This window comes from Panthera onca, chromosome D4, assembly GCF_046562875.1.
Source record: "Panthera onca isolate mPanOnc1 chromosome D4, mPanOnc1 haplotype 2, whole genome shotgun sequence".
Classification (NCBI taxonomy): domain Eukaryota; kingdom Metazoa; phylum Chordata; class Mammalia; order Carnivora; family Felidae; genus Panthera; species Panthera onca.
In genome coordinates, this window is record NC_138351.1 from 2,605,994 (window position 1) to 2,623,547 (window position 17,554).

At 51.3% G+C, this 17,554-nt stretch overlaps 1 protein-coding gene across 10 annotated transcripts in view; it reads left to right on the forward strand.

Moving 5' to 3' along the window:
- Positions 1-17,315, forward strand: part of PTPDC1 (protein tyrosine phosphatase domain containing 1) — a 64,355-nt gene extending 47,040 nt beyond the window's left edge. For 7 of the 10 annotated variants that reach the window (XM_078436106.2, XM_078436099.2, XM_078436098.2 and 4 more), the window contains 8 exons: positions 1,305-1,476; positions 3,271-3,351; positions 3,581-3,699; positions 4,666-4,803; positions 6,466-7,700; positions 11,062-11,247; positions 12,814-12,924; positions 15,490-17,315. In XM_078436106.2, coding sequence (XP_078292232.2) covers positions 1,305-1,476; positions 3,271-3,351; positions 3,581-3,699; positions 4,666-4,803; positions 6,466-7,700; positions 11,062-11,247; positions 12,814-12,924; positions 15,490-15,606 — 2,159 coding nt within the window. In that variant the 3' untranslated portion in view covers positions 15,607-17,315. Of the gene's footprint in view, positions 1-165; positions 838-1,304; positions 1,477-3,270; positions 3,352-3,580; positions 3,700-4,665; positions 4,804-6,465; positions 7,701-11,061; positions 11,248-12,813; positions 12,925-15,489 lie in introns of those variants that run through there. The other 3 variants (XM_078436097.2, XM_078436103.2, XM_078436105.2) reach the window with 3 other exon arrangements.
- The last annotated feature ends 239 nt before the right edge of the window (positions 17,316-17,554 follow it).

Consider the following 17,554-nt stretch of genomic DNA (forward strand, 5'->3'; position numbering starts at 1 on the left):
GTCTTTATTTGTTCTGTCCCGGTATTTTTTAAAAAGTTCTATCGAGAAAATTACAGGGGGCTTTGGTTTTGAAGAACTGAATGGTGTTTTCATAACGTCACGAGCTGTACTGCGAATCCTTCATTATGGTTCACTTCTCTGCTCTGTGCACAGAGGGGTGGAAACCGAAGGGTTTTCAGAACGTTCAGAGAATAGATACGAGAAGAACAGCAGAATTTAAACCTTTTAAAGTGTGTATAAAAGGCAGTGTTTGTGTCATAAACACATTTTTCTTAATTCGTCACAATGTGTTGTTAGATGTAATTCTTTGATCTGTCAGGACTTCCAGCTGAGTCTGAGAAAAAAGAGACTCATTACAACTTAAGTATATAATCTACTGAAAATACACGTTCCTCTTCCCCCTGCTCCAACAATCCCTCCAAACTGCAGTCCATTCATGTGGGATTTCGAGGATGCAGCTCTGAGTGGGAATCAGTAGTTTCTTTGTTCGTCACCGTGGCAACAAGCCCGCCTATCCTGAGCGGCTGGTGGATCTCGCAGGCTGGCAGGCTGATCGCAGGCTGGTGCTCTGGGCTCAGTGAGTGAGTTGGTGGCGGAGCAGGCTGGCGCTGCCATCCCCGGCCATGCAGGACCTGCCCCGGCGGGGCTCTGCCCTGCCCTTCCTCAGCGCCTTCCTGCAGGGCCGCCGCCACTCGGCCTCGGACCCTGTCCTGCAGCTGCAGCAGGGCCGCCGGGGCTCCGCCGCCCAGACGCTGTCCTCGTCCTCTCTGCAGGTGATGGTGGCCGTGGCCTCCGTCCGCCGCGCCGACAGGGACTCAGCGTGCCTCCAGAGAAAAAGTAAAGCTCTTTTCCTTCTTTCAGATTGCCACAGCTTTGAGTATGAACTGAGACTGCAGGTGGCATGCTGTGTTGAGACCGTCTAGGTTTTGACAGTTAATTCTGCGTTCTGCTTTTTACCGTCTGTTGCACTCAGGGCTCCAGTGGACATGGAATAGGAGATAAAGTGATCGGATGTTTTGTGCTTTTTCACGAAAACATAATTTTTGAAAAAACCCATGCCCTTGTAAAAGATCTGCTTTTACGGTTTCTTCTTCTTCACCACCAGTGTGACACGTGGAGGTGATCGTGTGCGAGCGCCTCTTCTGTGTCGGGAGGTCCTGCTCTTAGAGCACAAGGCAGCGGTTTCACTGTGGCAGAATGAGGGGGTGCAGCAGGGCCGTCGTCTCCAATCCTGGAGGGCGTTCTCACGTTACTCTTCCATCTGGAGACTGGGTTTTGAATCTTCCCTTCCGTGTACATTCTAGGAAATCCAGGGCGTCCAACGCCAAAGTACACGAAGGTCGGAGAGCGGCTGCGACACGTGATTCCTGGACATGTGGCCTGCTCCGTGGCGTGTGGCGGCAGAGCTTGCAAGTACGAAAACCCGGCGCGCTGGAGCGAGCAGGAGCAAGCCATTAAGGGGGTCTACTCGTCCTGGTGAGTGGTCCTGGGCACCTGCGCAGGGCGGTGGGGCTGTGCAGCCTGCGGGCCGGCAGCTCCAGGAGCGGTGTGAAACCTCGTTTCCTCGTCGGTGAGATGGAAATAATAAAACCACCCCATAGCGTTTTTTTAAGCAAGTGAAATGACGTGTGTAAAGTATCTTAAAGAAACGGTAACCGGGGAGGTCTTACATGTCAGAAGTTACTGGAAATAATGGATTCGGCTCTAAGTTTGAGAAGTTACGAGGTGCGTGTGTGGTTTCCTGGTCTGACGCAGGTACCGTTGGCCTCCTGTTTGCTCCCGTCTGCCGTGTGAAAGGGCGCGCGTGGGTGCACACGCTGCCCATCTGCCTCGGTGGGGAGCCGTGCGCCACGTTGGCTCAGGATGGCGTAAGGCACACGCCTCGTGCGTAGCATGGGATGCGGCTCGCTCAGCATTCGGTCATACCACTTTCTGTTCTTAACAGTAAACTGTCAAGTATGCCTGTTTTGATGTAGTGATACCTCTGAAAACGTCTGGTAATCAAGCCACATCATGTCTGAAACCCACTAAGAGTTCACCGTTTAAAGAACTCTAGCAGTGAGTCATTTCTTGCAGCGGGAATCCCACTTCCAGGTCAGACGTTTGTCGACCCGCTTACCCGACTGCACCCCGCGCTCTTGCGTCCTGGGCTTGCTGGTATGCGTGTGCTGGTGGAATCGGGTCGGCTGTCCCCACTGTTCCCCACAGATCGCATTCCAGCCTGAGGAGTGTTGTGAGAAAGCAAACAATGTTCCTGAGATGTGGTCGGACCCTAAATTTCTAATAATGCAGCTCAAGGCCACATGAATATTTTTGTTTCACTGTTGACTAAGCCATCTGAGTCTTTCACCTCTGATGCTTTCATGGTCCTTCTGTCCTCACCTTGGTCTAACTACTGCTGAATTTGGGGGGTCCCCGTTAAATGTCAGGACTTGCCCTGGGGGAGAGTTGCGGTATCCTTCTGGACCCTGATCAGCTCGGCCGACGTCTCTGTTACTGCTCAGGTTCATGTGGCCCACAGCCCCCGATGGACTTCCCGGTGTTTCTCACTAGAGCCCTAAGCAGGATCCGCTGTCTGTCGGGCCTCTGTCCATTCGTACATTCCGTAAAAATCCATTCGTCTACAGGCCAGGCACTCTGCTAGACACTGTCACATTATAATGTCATCTTCATGAAGCGCTGGAAAAGTAGACATTGTTAATGTCCTTTTAGTGATGAGAGGATTGAGTCCAGAGCAACTAAGTAATCTACTACTTAGCTAGAAAGCAGAAAAGCCGGCGTTCGAAACCAGACCCGGCTGACCCCAAAGCCCAGATGTTACGCTAAATCACAATAAGTCAGCATTTATTCATAACCACTCGCGCCAGGATTTGTGCTAAAGGCTTTACACCCACACCTTGTCGAATTGTCATGCCAACCCCACGAGGCAGGCGTTATCCCTGCCTCACACAACGGGTGACCGGGGGGCAGAATTGCCTTTGATGCCTGATGAGGTGGCTCTGTCACGTCTGCTAGAATCTCATGAGAGTCCTTGAAAACACTCTGCTGCAGTCCACAAATACTTTACGTCCTGGAATTTTTTCCAGGCTTTCAGGGTCTCTTAGAGCCCTAATTGTGATGCAAAATTGAAGCCAGAGCTGTATAAGAAAATTGTTCTACAACTGTGGAAATCGTAGAAAAAACAGGGACTTGATAACTCGTTCTCTCAGTACTTAGAGCTAGAACGTTCCAGGTTTTGTGTATCTCACCAGCCCCGTCCTCCCACCGCAGGGTCACTGACAACATCTTGGCCATGGCTCGCCCGTCCACTGAGCTCCTCGAGAAGTACTGCATCATCGAGCAGTTCCGAAGGTAAATGCTGCACGCTGACACACTTCGATAAGCCAGCTCGCGTCTTCTTGTCTGTCACTTTTGACTTCAAATGATCAAAGAGTAGGCAGTGAAGGGCTTCTTTTCAACCTTTTAACTAGGAAGTTAAGGTTTTGAGAGTTATTAGTAATGTTTATTAATGCCAAAAGATGGTTGATTTTTTTAAAACTCTAGCTCTCAATATGGTAACTTCTTTCTTTTCTCCGGTAAGCCATGGCATAAAAACAATCATCAACCTGCAGCGCCCTGGGGAGCATGCCAGCTGCGGGAACCCCCTGGAACAAGAAAGTGGCTTCACGTATCTTCCTGAAGCTTTCATGGAGGCCGGCAGTAAGTCCCCCACTTCCCCTCCGTGAGTTACCAAGGACAGCACCCAGGCTTTCGCCCACTCCGCTCTTGGGTCAGAGGGTGATGGAATGAACGAACGCTTACTGTAGGCTCCCGACGGGGGAGATGAGCTGACTGATTCTAGATAATGCGACCATTCTTCTCTGGCGTTGCTGTTGAAAGTACAGGATTTCTTTTGTCCCGTGCGAGCAATCTTGGGAGGAGCCCTGTAGAAACAGAGCGTGCATGAATTGCCATCATAGTGTGCCAGACCTGTCCTACCCATCCGTCCCATCCCGTGGTACTGCTCTCTGTTCCGACTCAGACCACACGGCTTACTCATGGCAGCGGGACTGGAACACAGCACTCACTCATGCTGTTACTGAAGCCCAACTCTGCCCCTGGGTGGTACTCAGGGGTTCTTTACTGGGCAGTCCCAGGAGCCCAAGTCCGGGAGCCGAGGGATGGGGTCACTCAACACGTGCCATTCTCACCAGGCTGGAAAGGACCAGCCCAGGCCACTTTGGGGACTTGTTTCTAAGAAGCGTGTGCCTCGCTTTTTTGTCTCCACTAGGTGGAAAATCTGTATGCACCCAGCTTGTGCCACTTGCCAGTCCTTTAAACGCATTTCCACTCTTGAACAAGATGGCGTGCTGTCCTTCTGTGGCTGAGTAATTTGGGTGAAGGTCGTGGCCTTTATTAATCTGCAGTCCTGTTTCTCCTTAATTGTTTCTGGCTGAGTTTTAGCAGGAAATGTCTTGAGTAATAGAGAATGTGCTTTGTAAGAAATGCAAACAGTGAATTTACCGGAAATATAAAGAACCTATTATTTTAGCCTCCGCGTGCGGTGCAGCCAGCCTGCCTCACAGCTGTGCGCTTTTCACGAATCCACGCGCTTCCTTCACATGGCTGCTCACGTACTGTCCTTTATGTTGATTTTTCTTCTCTGTTCTCTGTTTCATTGTCCAGTCTATTTCTACAATTTCGGATGGAAGGATTACGGTGTGGCATCGCTTACCACTGTCTTAGACATGGTGAAGGTGACGACATTTGCCTTACAGGAAGGGAAAGTAGCCATCCATTGTCATGCAGGGCTTGGTCGAACAGGTAAATTCTAGGAAGTGGACTTACTGTCTTAGAGCATATCTAAACCTGGACAGAGCGATGCTTCCTAATACGAGGAGAGAAGAGAAGTAGTTTTCAGAATCCTGTCAGAGTTTTGGATTCAAATGAAAGAAACCACTGAAAGAAATTTGAACTATCTTTGGAAAAGACAGTTTCAGTGACCATTTATTTGTGAGAGTATTTTTGAAAGACCTAGGACTGAAAACTCATCATATTTAGTAAACAGATGGGTTTCTACGGCTCACTAAACGATCCGTCTGGTTTTTCTTCTTCAAAGGAAAAAAAAACCCCAACACTTTAATAGTTAATGTATTTTAAAAATGGCATTTTCCTTAACCAAAGTAATGAGAATAGAAAGCATTGTTTCATTTGGTGTGTTCTAGGCATTTTACACTTTTGTTTTTTTTAAGTCTTTGGCAACAACGTGCACGTTGAAGGAGGTTAAGTAGTTTGCTACGCTGAGTAAGTGGCAGAGCCAGGATTTGAATTCAGGGCTGGAAGGATTTGGGTGGTGACGGGAGTCTATCTGTGCTTCAAATTCTATGTAAAAATCAATGATTTTACTTAAAAATGCAGCAAATCTCAGTGTAGTGCTGATACTGTTACAAAAGCAAATACCGTAAGGTTAGAATCTTAATTGTAGCCTGGTCCAAGCAGACACCTGAGCTGTGCGCCAGCCCCCAGGTCTCCACGTGCCTGGGAGCGTTGGGAGGGCAGGGGCTCCGTCCTGCTTGCTTAACAGACGTGGCGAACCACACGCACGTCTTCTGATTTGCCTTTTATCTTGATATTACTCAACTGTTATTGTTGGATTAATTGATCAATTATCACCAGTATGTTATTCATTTTAATTTGATATTAATTAATGCAAATGTGTAATGTTTGTCATGCTAAGTTTGTTTTCTTTAATAACAAGTACTTACAGAATAAAGTTATATCTTGGTTTGGAGAAAAGTACTATTAGTATAGACGAAAAGTCCAGAAATAGACTGAATATGAATAATAATGCCCAGGCAAAAAATACGCAGAAAGGAAAAATGCCAGGCTGGGAATGTGGCAACAACTGATGGCAAAGCTGGCAGGGGTGGGAAGGAAGTGTGCAGGGAGGGGTGATAACGGAGGGATTGTGGTCCAGCCTCTGATCCTCCTGTTCCCCAGCCCCACGGGGACCACATCAAATCCACGGTCTGCTTTCTGCTCTGAACACCCTTAAAATATCCCATCCAGTCAGTCCACACACCTTGGTGGACCTTCCCCTCACATCTCCCTCATCCCCTCTCACTTCCTTGTCCCCCCCCCCGTCCCCCATCCCCTTTCCCCTCACCACACTCCCCCTCATCCCTCATCCCCTTGCCACCTCCCCCTCGTCCCCCCATCCCTTGCCACACTCTCTTGGTCCCCCTCACTCCTGCATCCATCCCCATCACCCACACTGTCCTTCTCTGGGTAGAGAGATGACTGGATTCTCAGGGGCAGACGTGACATACAGACAGGGAATAAACACTTGTACAAGAAGTCAGTAAGTTACAGTGGCTCTTAAAATAATTCTTAATATGCTTTCCTAACACATACTCAAATTTTAAGTCTTAAAGAGTGGTAACTAAACGATAACCTTCTTCATACCAATCTTCTCTTGACCTCTAGGCGTTTTAATAGCATGTTACTTGGTTTTCGCCACGAGAATGACTGCTGACCAAGCAATTATATTTGTCCGGGCGAAGCGACCCAATTCCATACAAACTCGAGGACAGCTCCTCTGTGTAAGGGAATTTACCCAGTTTCTCATCCCTCTCCGCAATATATTCTCTTGCTGTGACCCCAAGGCACACGCCGTTACGTTAGCACAGTATCTGATTCGCCAGCGGCACCTGCTTCACGGTTATGAGGCCCGCCTTCTGAAACACGTACCCAAAATTATCCACCTCGTTTGCAGACTGCTGCTGGATTTAGCTGAGAACAGGCCAGTGGCGACAGAAGACGTGGCAGAGGGGCCCAGCCTGTGTGCGGAGATCGAAAAGACTGTTTCTGAGGCGATCACCATGCAGCTGGACAAAGAGTTACTGAGGCAGGGCAGTGACGCCTCAGACTCCTTGCCGCCCGCTGCAGTGGCCGCGGATTTTGAGAATCAGGACGTGATTCTTTCCAGCGAACCGCAGATTGACCCTCTTTGGAAGAGGCGGAACGTTGAGTGCCTTCAGCCCCTGACGCCTCTGAAAAGGCGATTCAGCTACAGCGACTCGGACTTAAAGAGGGCTGAGTCACTTCTGGGGCAGGGGGCAGCTCCGTGGACGGGGCCTGCCGCAGCCTTGCTTGGCCAGAACCCCAGACAGCAGAAGCCCATAAGCCACTGTCACACCCCCCAGTCTCCACAGCTCGATCTGAGTAAGGAGACGCCGGTCCGAAATACATTCTCTTTCTGGAATCAAGCTAAATTTGGAGGCCTGGAAGGACTCAGGGATGAGGGGTCACCGGGTTTCCGTAGGGAGACTGCCGCGAAGGAAGTACAGCGGAGTAGAACCTTCTCCTCGGGGGTTTCAGGTCCCTACAACCCTGGGGATCCAGTGAGACCCAGCTTTGCAGATGTCCCTCAGGAACCGGACCGTTGTCCCCAGCAAGCGCCCCGTCTGTGTGGAGCTCCCGCCGCTCACTGCTCTGAGACTCCCCGCAGCCCCGGGGACTGTGACTTCCTCTGCAAAGTACCCTCCTCGGTTGGACCCACAGCCCAGGAAGGCAAAGACCTGCCTGAGGTCGCTGCGCACGCTGCTTCGCAGGCTGAACTGAGTGCCGAAGCCAGGAGAGTCCTGGCGGCCAAAGCCCTGGCAGATCTCAGTGAGCTTGCAGAAGAGGAGGGAGTGAAAAGGAAGGTGGAGATGTGGCAGGTACTTATATTTCACTTAACTAATGTGTGGGAAACACTGAGGTCGGAGCCGAAACACAGAGTCTTACCAAATTTAAGTGTGACAGGAATCTGAAGACCTGTTTGTGTAACACTGAACTTTGGAACTTGAGGTTTCTCGGTGTGTGTGTGAAAGAAAGGGCTCGGCGCCTAGTACTTAGGGTGCTTGAGTGAGCAGGGTGTGGGTGCTCGTTGACGGGCGGGGGGCTTCCTTCTGGCTGGGCCTGTGAGACCTGGCCTGGGGGCCGCTCTGAGCATCTCTAACCTGAACTCAGGTCAGGGAGCTGCACCTGGAGAACCACGGAGAGAGGTTCTTTCCCCGAGTCGTGGACCCAAGTGCTGAGTGAGGTGGGGGGGGTGGGGGGTGATTCCACAGAGCAGACGGGAGCAGCCATGGAGTGCCTTTGTGCTGTCACTTTTTCTTGACCTTGGGTCTTTGGGGTCCATTTCTTGGCTTTTAAGTTGGAATGTAAAATTTTAACCCCTTTCTGTGGTGCACTTTCATTAGAAACACAGTCTTAAATCAGCTGTACTCTTCACCCGGCATGAGCAGCTAGTGTAGACAAAAGGCAGGCCTTCCCACGTAGTTACCAGAAGCTAGTAAACCACCCAGGTGTGGAGCTGACAGGCCTGGCTCCGTGGGATCTAGACTCCTTAGCCCACAATGTCCCACAAATCATTCGCGTAGCTGCTCCTGTGTATTCTAAGTTAATAAGCAAGGCACGTGCACTTTCCAGGAGGGTCGGAACCTTCCAGGTGCAGAGGTGGGAGGCTGAGGCAAGGAACCTCGCACCCGCTTACGGCCGTGTCACCGCAGAGCAAGTGCTCGTTGTCATCAGAGCCACGGGTGTTTGCCGAGTGAATACCTAACACACACGGATTTCCCACAACATGAAGTCTTTTCTTTCCGCTCCAAACTGAACAAGCCTTTTGCTCAGTCTGTGGGCCCCTCCTTTACGTGGCCGTGGGCCACAGAGCTGGTGGCGGGACCCCTCGTGGGCCAGCCCTGCGCGGCTGGACTGTCGTGTGAAAGCATTTCCTAGAGGTGAACACAGCCCCTTGGTTGTGTTAGATAGGCTTGCCCTCTGTTTCCTTTTCTGGATTTCATCATGGACCTTTGAGCAATAAGACCAGTTAGTTGAATTCTGTGATTTGGACCACACAGTGCTGCCTGTTCCCTCTCATCTGCTGTTACGTCACCTGCTCTCGCAGGAACCCGTAAGGCAGGGGATACCCCACAGATTCTTTGTTAACTTAACAGTCGTCATGAGTTAAGCATCACAGACCGGGAAATCAAGGGTCACAGGGGTCGGGTCCTGTGGCCCAACACAGCTGCGCGGGTGCAGCTCAGAGAACTGCATTCTGTCGTGTCAGAGAACGTGACAACGTGACGGCATTTTACTGGGCGAGCCTTTGGTTCGTGCCGTCCCGCCCAGCCTCTGGTCACACTGCGCACCAGATCTGCCATGTGCGTGATCGGTGGGGAACGGGGCCCCCACAGCCGAACTTCATGGCCTCTTTATGAGATAATGAAGAGGGACCTGGAGCCAGGGGACCCGGCAGCAGCGCGGCAGGAGCCTCACGTCTGGGGTCCAGCCAAACGCGGGGAATGCTGTGTGCCCCCTTCTCACTTCGGGCCTCTGAGCGAGGGCCCCCTCCCCTGGGCTGCACGTGTGCCCTTTGGGCCTCCAGGGACGGTGAATGAATGCATGTGGCAAGTATTATGCATATTACTGTAGCACACACGCATCGTATTGACTGAAACTTAGGTCTGAACCCCATCAGAAGTTAAAACTCTTCTTTTCCCTGCTCTCTGTGAGGTCAGCATTTAAAGCCGCCTGCAGGCGTTTGGGGTGTGGGCAAGACTTCTGGTCACTCCCCCCATCGGATCTCAGAACGTGGGCTTGTCCCGTGTTCACATGGGACTCTGGAAGGGAATTGGAAAGAAGTGCATTTGCCCCGCTTGTCGCCTTCTAAGCTCTTTGCTGGGGCCGTCTTGGGAGGTTTAGTCGGAGCTCTTCTCACCCAGGGTAACGCAGATGTGCTCTCAGTCACGCTTTTTCCTCTGCTGTTCCCCTTCATTGCGGTGAGTATTTCTGCTTTGTTCCAAGCACCCTGAAAAGGAAGGCTCCCTCTCCCTCTTCCTGAACAGTTTCTGTGGTTTCAGGGTGGGGTGCAGAGCTTAGCGCTGAGGCCAACCCTCCCTCTGTGGTGGTGGTGGGGGGGGTGGGGGGCTGGTTCTTGAGCAGACCTTAAGCTAAATCGGCCCAACATGCAGGGCCCCCAGCTTCACAGACCGAAACTGAGGCTCAGAGAGACTCAGTGTCTCAGCCCAGTGTGCCACCTGCTGGTGGGGGCACTGGGAAGGTCCCGATCCACAGCCTGGAGCCCGGGACTGTCACTCGTGGACAGCCTGAGGGCCTTCAAACCTCAGTGGTGCTGCCTCTCTGTCCCTCCCTCTCCCCCTCCCCTTTCCCTTCTCACCCCTCCTCCCCCTCATTTCCCTCTCCTTCCCCTCCCCTCCCTCTCCCCTTCTCCCTTCTCACCCCTCCCTATTCCTTTTCTCCCTCCCCATCCCCTCCCCTCCCTTTCCTCCTCACCTCTCCCTCCTCACCTCTCCCTCCTCACCTCTCCCTCCTCACCTCTCCCTCCTCACCTCTCCCTCTCCCTTTACCCCCTCCCTCCTCCTCTTCCTCACCCCTCCGCTCCCACTCCCCCTTTTCTCCCTCCTCTCCTCTTCCCCCTGTCCTTCCCCTCCTCTCACTCTCCTACCTACCCCTTTCCCCTCCCCTCTGTCCCTCTTCTCTTCCCCTCTCCACTCCTCCCCCTCCTCTTCCCCTCCCCTTCTCCCTCTCCACTTCTCCCCCTCCTCTTCCCCTCCCCTTCTCCCTCTCCCCTCCCCTTCTCCCTCTCCCCTCCCCTTCTCCCTCTCCCCTCCCCTTCTCCCTCTCCCCTCCCCTTCTCCCTCTCCCCTCCCCTTCTCCCTCTCCCCTCCCCTTCTCCCTCTCCCCTCCCCTTCTCCCTCTCCCTCTCCCTCTTCTCCTCTCCCCCTCCCTCTTCTCCTCTCCCCCTCCCCTTCTCCCTCTCCCCTCCCCTTCTCCCTCTCCCCTCCCCTTCTCCCTCTCCCTCTTCTCCTCTCCCCCTCTCCTCTCCTCTCTCCCTCCCCCTCTCTCCCTCCCCTTTTACCCTTCTCCCTGTCCTCTCCATCCCTCCCCTCCCCTTTCTCCCTCTCCTTCTCCCTCTCCCTCTCCCTCTCCCTCTCCCTCTCATTCTTCCTCTCCTTCTCCCTCTCTTTCTCTCCTTCCTCTCCCTCTTTCTCTTCCTCTTTGTTCTCTTCTTTTTAGAAAGAACTGAATTCCCGAGACGGAGCTTGGGAAAGAATATGTGGTGAAAGGGACCCTTCCATCCTGTGCAGTTTAATGTGGTCTTGGGTGGAGCAGCTGAAGGAGCCTGTGATAACCAAGGAGGACGTGGACATGTTGGCTGGCAGCCGCACAGAGGCCGCAGAAGCGTTGTTTTTGTTAGAGAAGGTAAGAGGCTGTTGGCCAGTTGATAAGTTAACCAAGGCCCACAAAGTGCGGGCTTCGTGCTCAGAACTCTCGCAGAAAAGGGAACTTGTGCCGAATCCCATATCTGGGGCTCATTTAGGTTTTTCCAAGGCAGGAAGAGATGCACACCCAGCATAACACTTAGAAGATGCAAAACCAGGGGCGCCTGGGTGGCTCAGTTGGTTAGGCGTCCGACTTCGGCTCAGGTCATGATCTCACGGTCCGTGAGTTCGAGCCCCGCATCGGGCTCTGTGCTGACTGCTCAGAGCCTGGAGCCTGTTTCGGATTCTGTGTCTCCCTCTCTCTCTGACCCTTCCCCATTCATGCTCTGTCTCTCTCTGTCTCAAAAATAAATAAATGTTAAAAAAAAAAAAAATTAAAAAAAAAGAAGATGCAAAACCAAAAAGGGAAAATACCCATGATTCTAGGAACACCACTTTGAACATTTTCAAGTCCTTTCTTTCAAACATTTGTTAAGAAGCTGCAAATCCTTTCAGAAACAACTTCATATTTCATGTTTCAGACACACACGCTCGCACGCGACCTTATAGATGAGGACGCCCCGTGTCTGGAGTCCATTTGCCAGGCTGCCCTCTGAGCAGCTGCCTGACAGAGATGAACCTGGAGGGGAGACGGGGGGAGGTCACCCCTGGGGCGTCGGCCAGGCCCTCACTGGGTCATAATTTCCGTTTTCAGCTTTGTTCGCCTCCACGGCCCAGACAGAGTGCAGCCCCACCTTACAGGGAAGAGGGGCAGCGTGTGTAGAGCAGGACTCGAACTCTGATCTGGCACAAAGCTCGCGTCCATCTGTCACACGGCACCCGCCCCGGGTTCCACGGCCTTCACTGCCATCCCCGCATGCAGGGCACTTACGTTATTTCAAGTTGTTACCCCTCCACACAGCCCTGTAATGTTGAGTTCTGCTTGCGGGTCCTCTGCGTTTCAGATCAGGTCCTTACAGTAGATTTCAGAAGCCACAGCAGGGGCGCCTGTACTGGGCGCAAGTTCTTCCAGTGCTGAGGTGTCTCCTTTGCTTCTCTGAAGTGAACAGCCCCCGGGGGGTCAAGCCGGACACCCCCCGTCCTTCCCCTGAGGTTCCAGCTGGCGCACTGCTGGAGGCCACAGCACTGTCTGTCTGTCCCCCATGCTGGTCCTCCTGTCTATCCCAGTGTTAAGTCAGCATTCGGTAGCTGCACAGAACCAGTTTTGTCCAGAAATAAGCGGATCGTCTCTGTTCACGGCAAGGAAGACATTTGATCTGCAATGACACTTGCGTGCGTATTCAGTTTTACTCTGTATAATAACTCCGCAGCTTGGATTTTATCTCCTGAAAGCTTTTCAGATGACACTAACACCCAACAGTGAATATCGGTAGAACCCTTGGTAGGTCGTTCAGTATCAGAGGTTATGAGTACTTGGTCACAACCAGTTCCTGGCTCTGCGGTTGCTTTGAGTTTATTTCTTGAGGCATTTTTCAAACCGCTTGTTTGATTTTGATTTTGATTTTGATTTTGATTTTGATTTTGATTTTGATTTCTGCAAACACAGGGCCAGCACCAGACCATTCTCTGCGTGTTGCACTGCATTGTGAACCTGCAGCCCATCCCTGCGGATGTGGAGGAGGCCATCCTTGCCCGCGCCATTAAAGCCTTCACCAAGGTGGGTCACACGCCGCAGGGGGCATAATCCAGAGGTCACTCACCTGCTCTGAAATAAAACTTTCAGCTGTTTTTCCTTAATGGAAGTGTGTTTGACATTTCTCAAATGTAGTTGTAGACTTTAGCCAAAATATATTAATTTCCCAACAGTGCTATCAGAAAGAGCTGAACTTTTTGAAGAATGCTGGAACAGAGAGCTTTGATAGAGAAACACTTGGATATTGAGAAAATACTTCTAAATCACATGCCTGGTAGGAGTCAGAGAGTCTTTTCTGGTGGAGGAGTTCTGCCTTGGGCATAAACAAGTAACCGGCCCCTGAGAATCCAGCATCCGCCATTGATGGCCCGGTCCCCTGTCCTGTTAGCAAATCTAAGCAGGAAGTGAAAGAGGGGCACCTGGATGGCTCGGTCGGTTAAGGGACCGACTTCAGCTCAGGCTGTGATCTCACGGCTTGTGAGTTCGAGCCCCGCGTCAGGCTCTGTGCTGACAGCTCAGAGCCTGGAGCCTACTTCAGATTCTGTGTCCCTCTCGGTCTGCCCCTCTCTCGCTCATGCTCTCTCTCTCAAGAATAACATTAAAAAAAAAACTTTAGGGGCGCCTGGGTGGCTCGGTCGGTTGAGCGTCCGACTTCGGCTCAGGTCATGATCTCACAGTTCGTGGGTTCAAGCCCTGCGTCGGGCTTTGTGCTGACCGCTTGCTCAGAGCCTGGAGCCTGCTTCAGATTCTGTGTCTCCTACTCTCTCTGCCCCTCCCCCGTTCACACTTTGTCTCACTCTGTTTCTCAAAAATAAATGTAAAAAAAAAAAAAACTTTAAAAAAAAAGAAAGTGAAAGAAAAGGTTCCTTCGTATGTACGCCCTTTTGGCTTACAGCAATGCTTCCTGGCTGAAGCAAGAAGCCAGGTCCATGCCAGGGGAAAAGGCACCCCTTACCCTGCAGCCTCTCATAGGCCATGTGGAAACGTCATTAAACAAAGAGTCCCGCTTTTCAGTGACAGCATCTGTGGTAAATGTTAGTGATGACACTAGTTATGTTTGTCCGCGATCACAGCGTCTTCCCCTCTGCTCTCCAAGGTGCTGTCCTTCCTGCAGCTTCCTCGTTACCCGCGGGGTCTTTGTGGCACTGACCACCCTGGTCTCCTGGTCTCTTGTTGACAGTTTCCAGAGCCAGTGGCTCAGACCCAGGGTGCATGGTCCTTCACATCTGCATTTATGTCTTCAGGGACCGTGAGGCCACGTGCCCTTGGGGAGGGCTTAGCTGGATGCTTAGCAAAGTGAACAATTCAAACCACTACTAAGGTTAATGAGAAGTCTTTGCAGGTAGGATAGACAGTATGATTTCCTTTCTGAATTTAATTGAAAAAAATTATTAGTGTTTGTTTCTCTAAAAGCGGTGGGAATTCTGTACAATTTCTGTTGGCCTTTTAGAGGATCCTAATGAAAAGTTAAACATAGCAGCTGTTGCAAACCCAACTGTAAAGAGGTTGGGAGATGTTGGGTGTTTCCCCGGGTGCATGGTCTTGTGAGCAGGGGCCCCGACCGCTCTTGTCCAGGGCTGGCTCTTTGAGGAGAGCTGTGCAGCAGCTGCAGCCATATGAGGAAGGTCCTGGTACCCTTTGTCCAGAGCTTTCCAGGCCCTCTGCGGCCCCTCATCAAACACTGGGGTCACCTAAGCCTGGAGTCATCGGCTGTGATGCAAAGCCCTTGTGTGCGTGGCCTCCGCCTGGGCCGCTGCGCGTCACCCCCACCTCGTCAAGGATGGGGATGTGGAGGGCAAGGGGACCCCGTGATTGGGACGCACACACTGTCCGGAGTCGTAGACTTGTTTGTCTCTGAGCCGGTGGTCTTGTGTCCACAGATGTGCTAGCCGGGCACAGCCTTCCTGCACCCCCTCCGGAGGAGGGGTTACTGACCGGGTGGCTCGTTTCTGTGGGTGTGGGTGTGGGTGGAGGTGTCCCGTTCTGTGTCCTACCATCACTCAACCCTGTGTCCCGGTGAACATGGGCAAACAGTCCATGAGCACGGACACGGTACCTCCCCACCAAGGGGTGAGCTGGCTGGCTTCTGGGACAGTTTTCTGTGTGGCAGATGAAGCCGCGAGCCTCTGCCAGCTCCTCCCGGAAGTGCTAAGGTGGGGGGGGGGGGGGTCAGTCCCGTGTCGCGGAGGTCGGCTGTGAGCTGACGCAGCATGGCTGGCAGGTGGAAAGCCGGGCTCCCTGTCAGGTGGCTGCGGTGCAGCCGTGCGGCTGTTGTGCTCTTCCCTGTGTCACCAGCAGTTAGTGTCAGATTCACCACTCCGCCCCCGTGGCTGCCCTGCCTCAGTGAGTGGACCTGTCCAGGCGCTGGATTGAATCCTTTGTTTTCATTCATAAGTTTGCCTTTGGCACAGTCAACAGTTCTAATACAGTCTCTCGGTCATAATTAACGTGGGACGTGAGTTGTGTGTGTTTAGTTGAATATAACTGTGTTTGTAAGTCAGGTTTTCTCCACCCCCTTTCTTTTCTACCAAAACAGGCTGATTAAAATTCTGTTACGGTGTCCTGAATCCATATATTCTTTGTCACCAGGTTAATTTTGACTCTGAAAATGGACCAATAGTTTACGACACCCTAAAGAAAATATTTAAGCACACACTGGAGGAGAAAGGGAAAATGACAAAAGATGGCCCTCAGCCTGACGTTTAGTGACGCTTCCCCACGGCGGACACTCCAGACCCGGAGACCCAGGCGGCGTTCGTGCGTACAGATGAACAGGAAGGGGGGTGTGGAGCCATTTCGGGTCCCAGCACTTTATCTCAGACACTCTTGGTTTGTGCAAAGAACACTCATTTCTGTTGTGAGCGATTATTTATTTCAAAATACCCTTGAGCTACATTTTTGTGTTGAAAAATTGCCATAATGTTGGTGCCACTTTCTTGTATTTATTTAACTGAATTAATATTGTGTTAATATGTTAAGTACACAGTGTTTACATCTTTATTCTTTTTGACATTTTGGAAAAAGTTGTAATTCTTCTTTCCAAAACAGTTATTTTATTGATGGAGCTCTTGCTGGAGTTTTTACCAAGTAGGTAATTTTAGCAGTAAAACTTCACTGTGGATCCGTGAGCCTGATCCATGACCTGAGGAAGTCACAAAGTGTCTTCAACTATTTTGTATTTGTTAATAAGAAGGCGATTGATAACATTTTTAAAGGATTTTTTTAATTTGGAAATTTTTTGTTTTTTCTTTTTATAAATGTGTCAAAGGGTTTCAAAGTATATTATTTTTTGGAGTGATTTAGTTTTGTGTTAAGGGTGGTCGTGAGGTGGTTGGGATTTTTTTTACTGTAGGAAGTAGACTCGGGCCTCCAGATGGCCTTGCTGATCTCTCCACACATCCAGCCTTACTCTCTCCAAACAGCGTCTTCGCAGGAAGTGGTCAGGCAGACCCTGTGCTGACGGTGTGAGGTGTGAGGGCCGCACGGATCAGGCATCAGGCCCAGGCAGGCACTGTGCTGACGGTGTGAGGGCCACGCAGCCCGTACCTCCCACCTCCGTCCTTCTGCAGACCCCGCTGCCCTAGGGCCCTGTCTTCTGCCACTTTTCACTAGGAAAATTAAGATTCTTAAACTGAAATGTGAGCACGTAGCCTGCATTCACCATATGGGCTTTAGTTAAGAAGTAAGTAAACTATTTGTTGCCTGACTAGTAACTGCCTAACGGGTTCTTTGTGGACCGAGCTGTCATTCAGCAGTTGAGGCTGTAACAAATGTGTGCGGTTATCAGAGGCCAGGCCGCACAGGGTGATCGTTTTTCCCAACAGATGTGATACTAATCAAACCAGTTTCACACTAAAGCTGTCACGTAATTTTAGAGACAGAAACTTGGGGGAAGCGAGACTAACCTTGGATGAGATTCTCCAACTCCTGCATCTCTGAAGCCGGCACTGGCACATCAGAAACGTTTTAGTCATTATGGGTCTTACTGACTCTGGCGGCAGATGCTGAATGCCGTTTCCTCCTACACTGTTTGAATTTTCTTGGGAAACCAGATCCAGTGAATTTTAATGAACTGGGTTGCCTGTTGCTGAGATTTCTCATTTTTAAGTGCCTGATCTGGGAAAGGGGAGAAAAGATAACATTTTATCCAAAGGTACATTATAAAAATATGTTTTTTACCCAAAAAGATGTTTACCCACATGTCTGTCAGTGTCACACGGACGAGGGCCAGCAGGGTTCATTCGACAAGTGGCTATTGGCCTGTGTCTGCGATGGTCAGGTTAGAGGACGGATCCCGCGCAGCCACAATGTGACCACGGCCTCACGCCAGCCTGAGGAGGCTGGTGGGACAGGTAAACCAGGCTGTCTCCAGGTTTTGTATTTACTCGAATAAAAGTGCAAACAACAAACCATAAGGCTCGTATGTCTTTAGCTTGGAGCTGTTGAGACCCTGACGATACGGAGGTGCCCTGGGAGGAGATGACCCTGTGGGCTGTGGTCAGCCCAGACTTTGCTGGTTCCAGACGAGCAGGTGGGGGTGGGAGGGGAGCAGGGCTCCAGGAGGAAGGAGTGAGGGGGGTCTTGAGGTCAGCGGGGCTCCTGCCTTTCCTGTATTGGAGTGGGTGAGGAGTTCTCTGTAGCCCAAAGGAAGGAC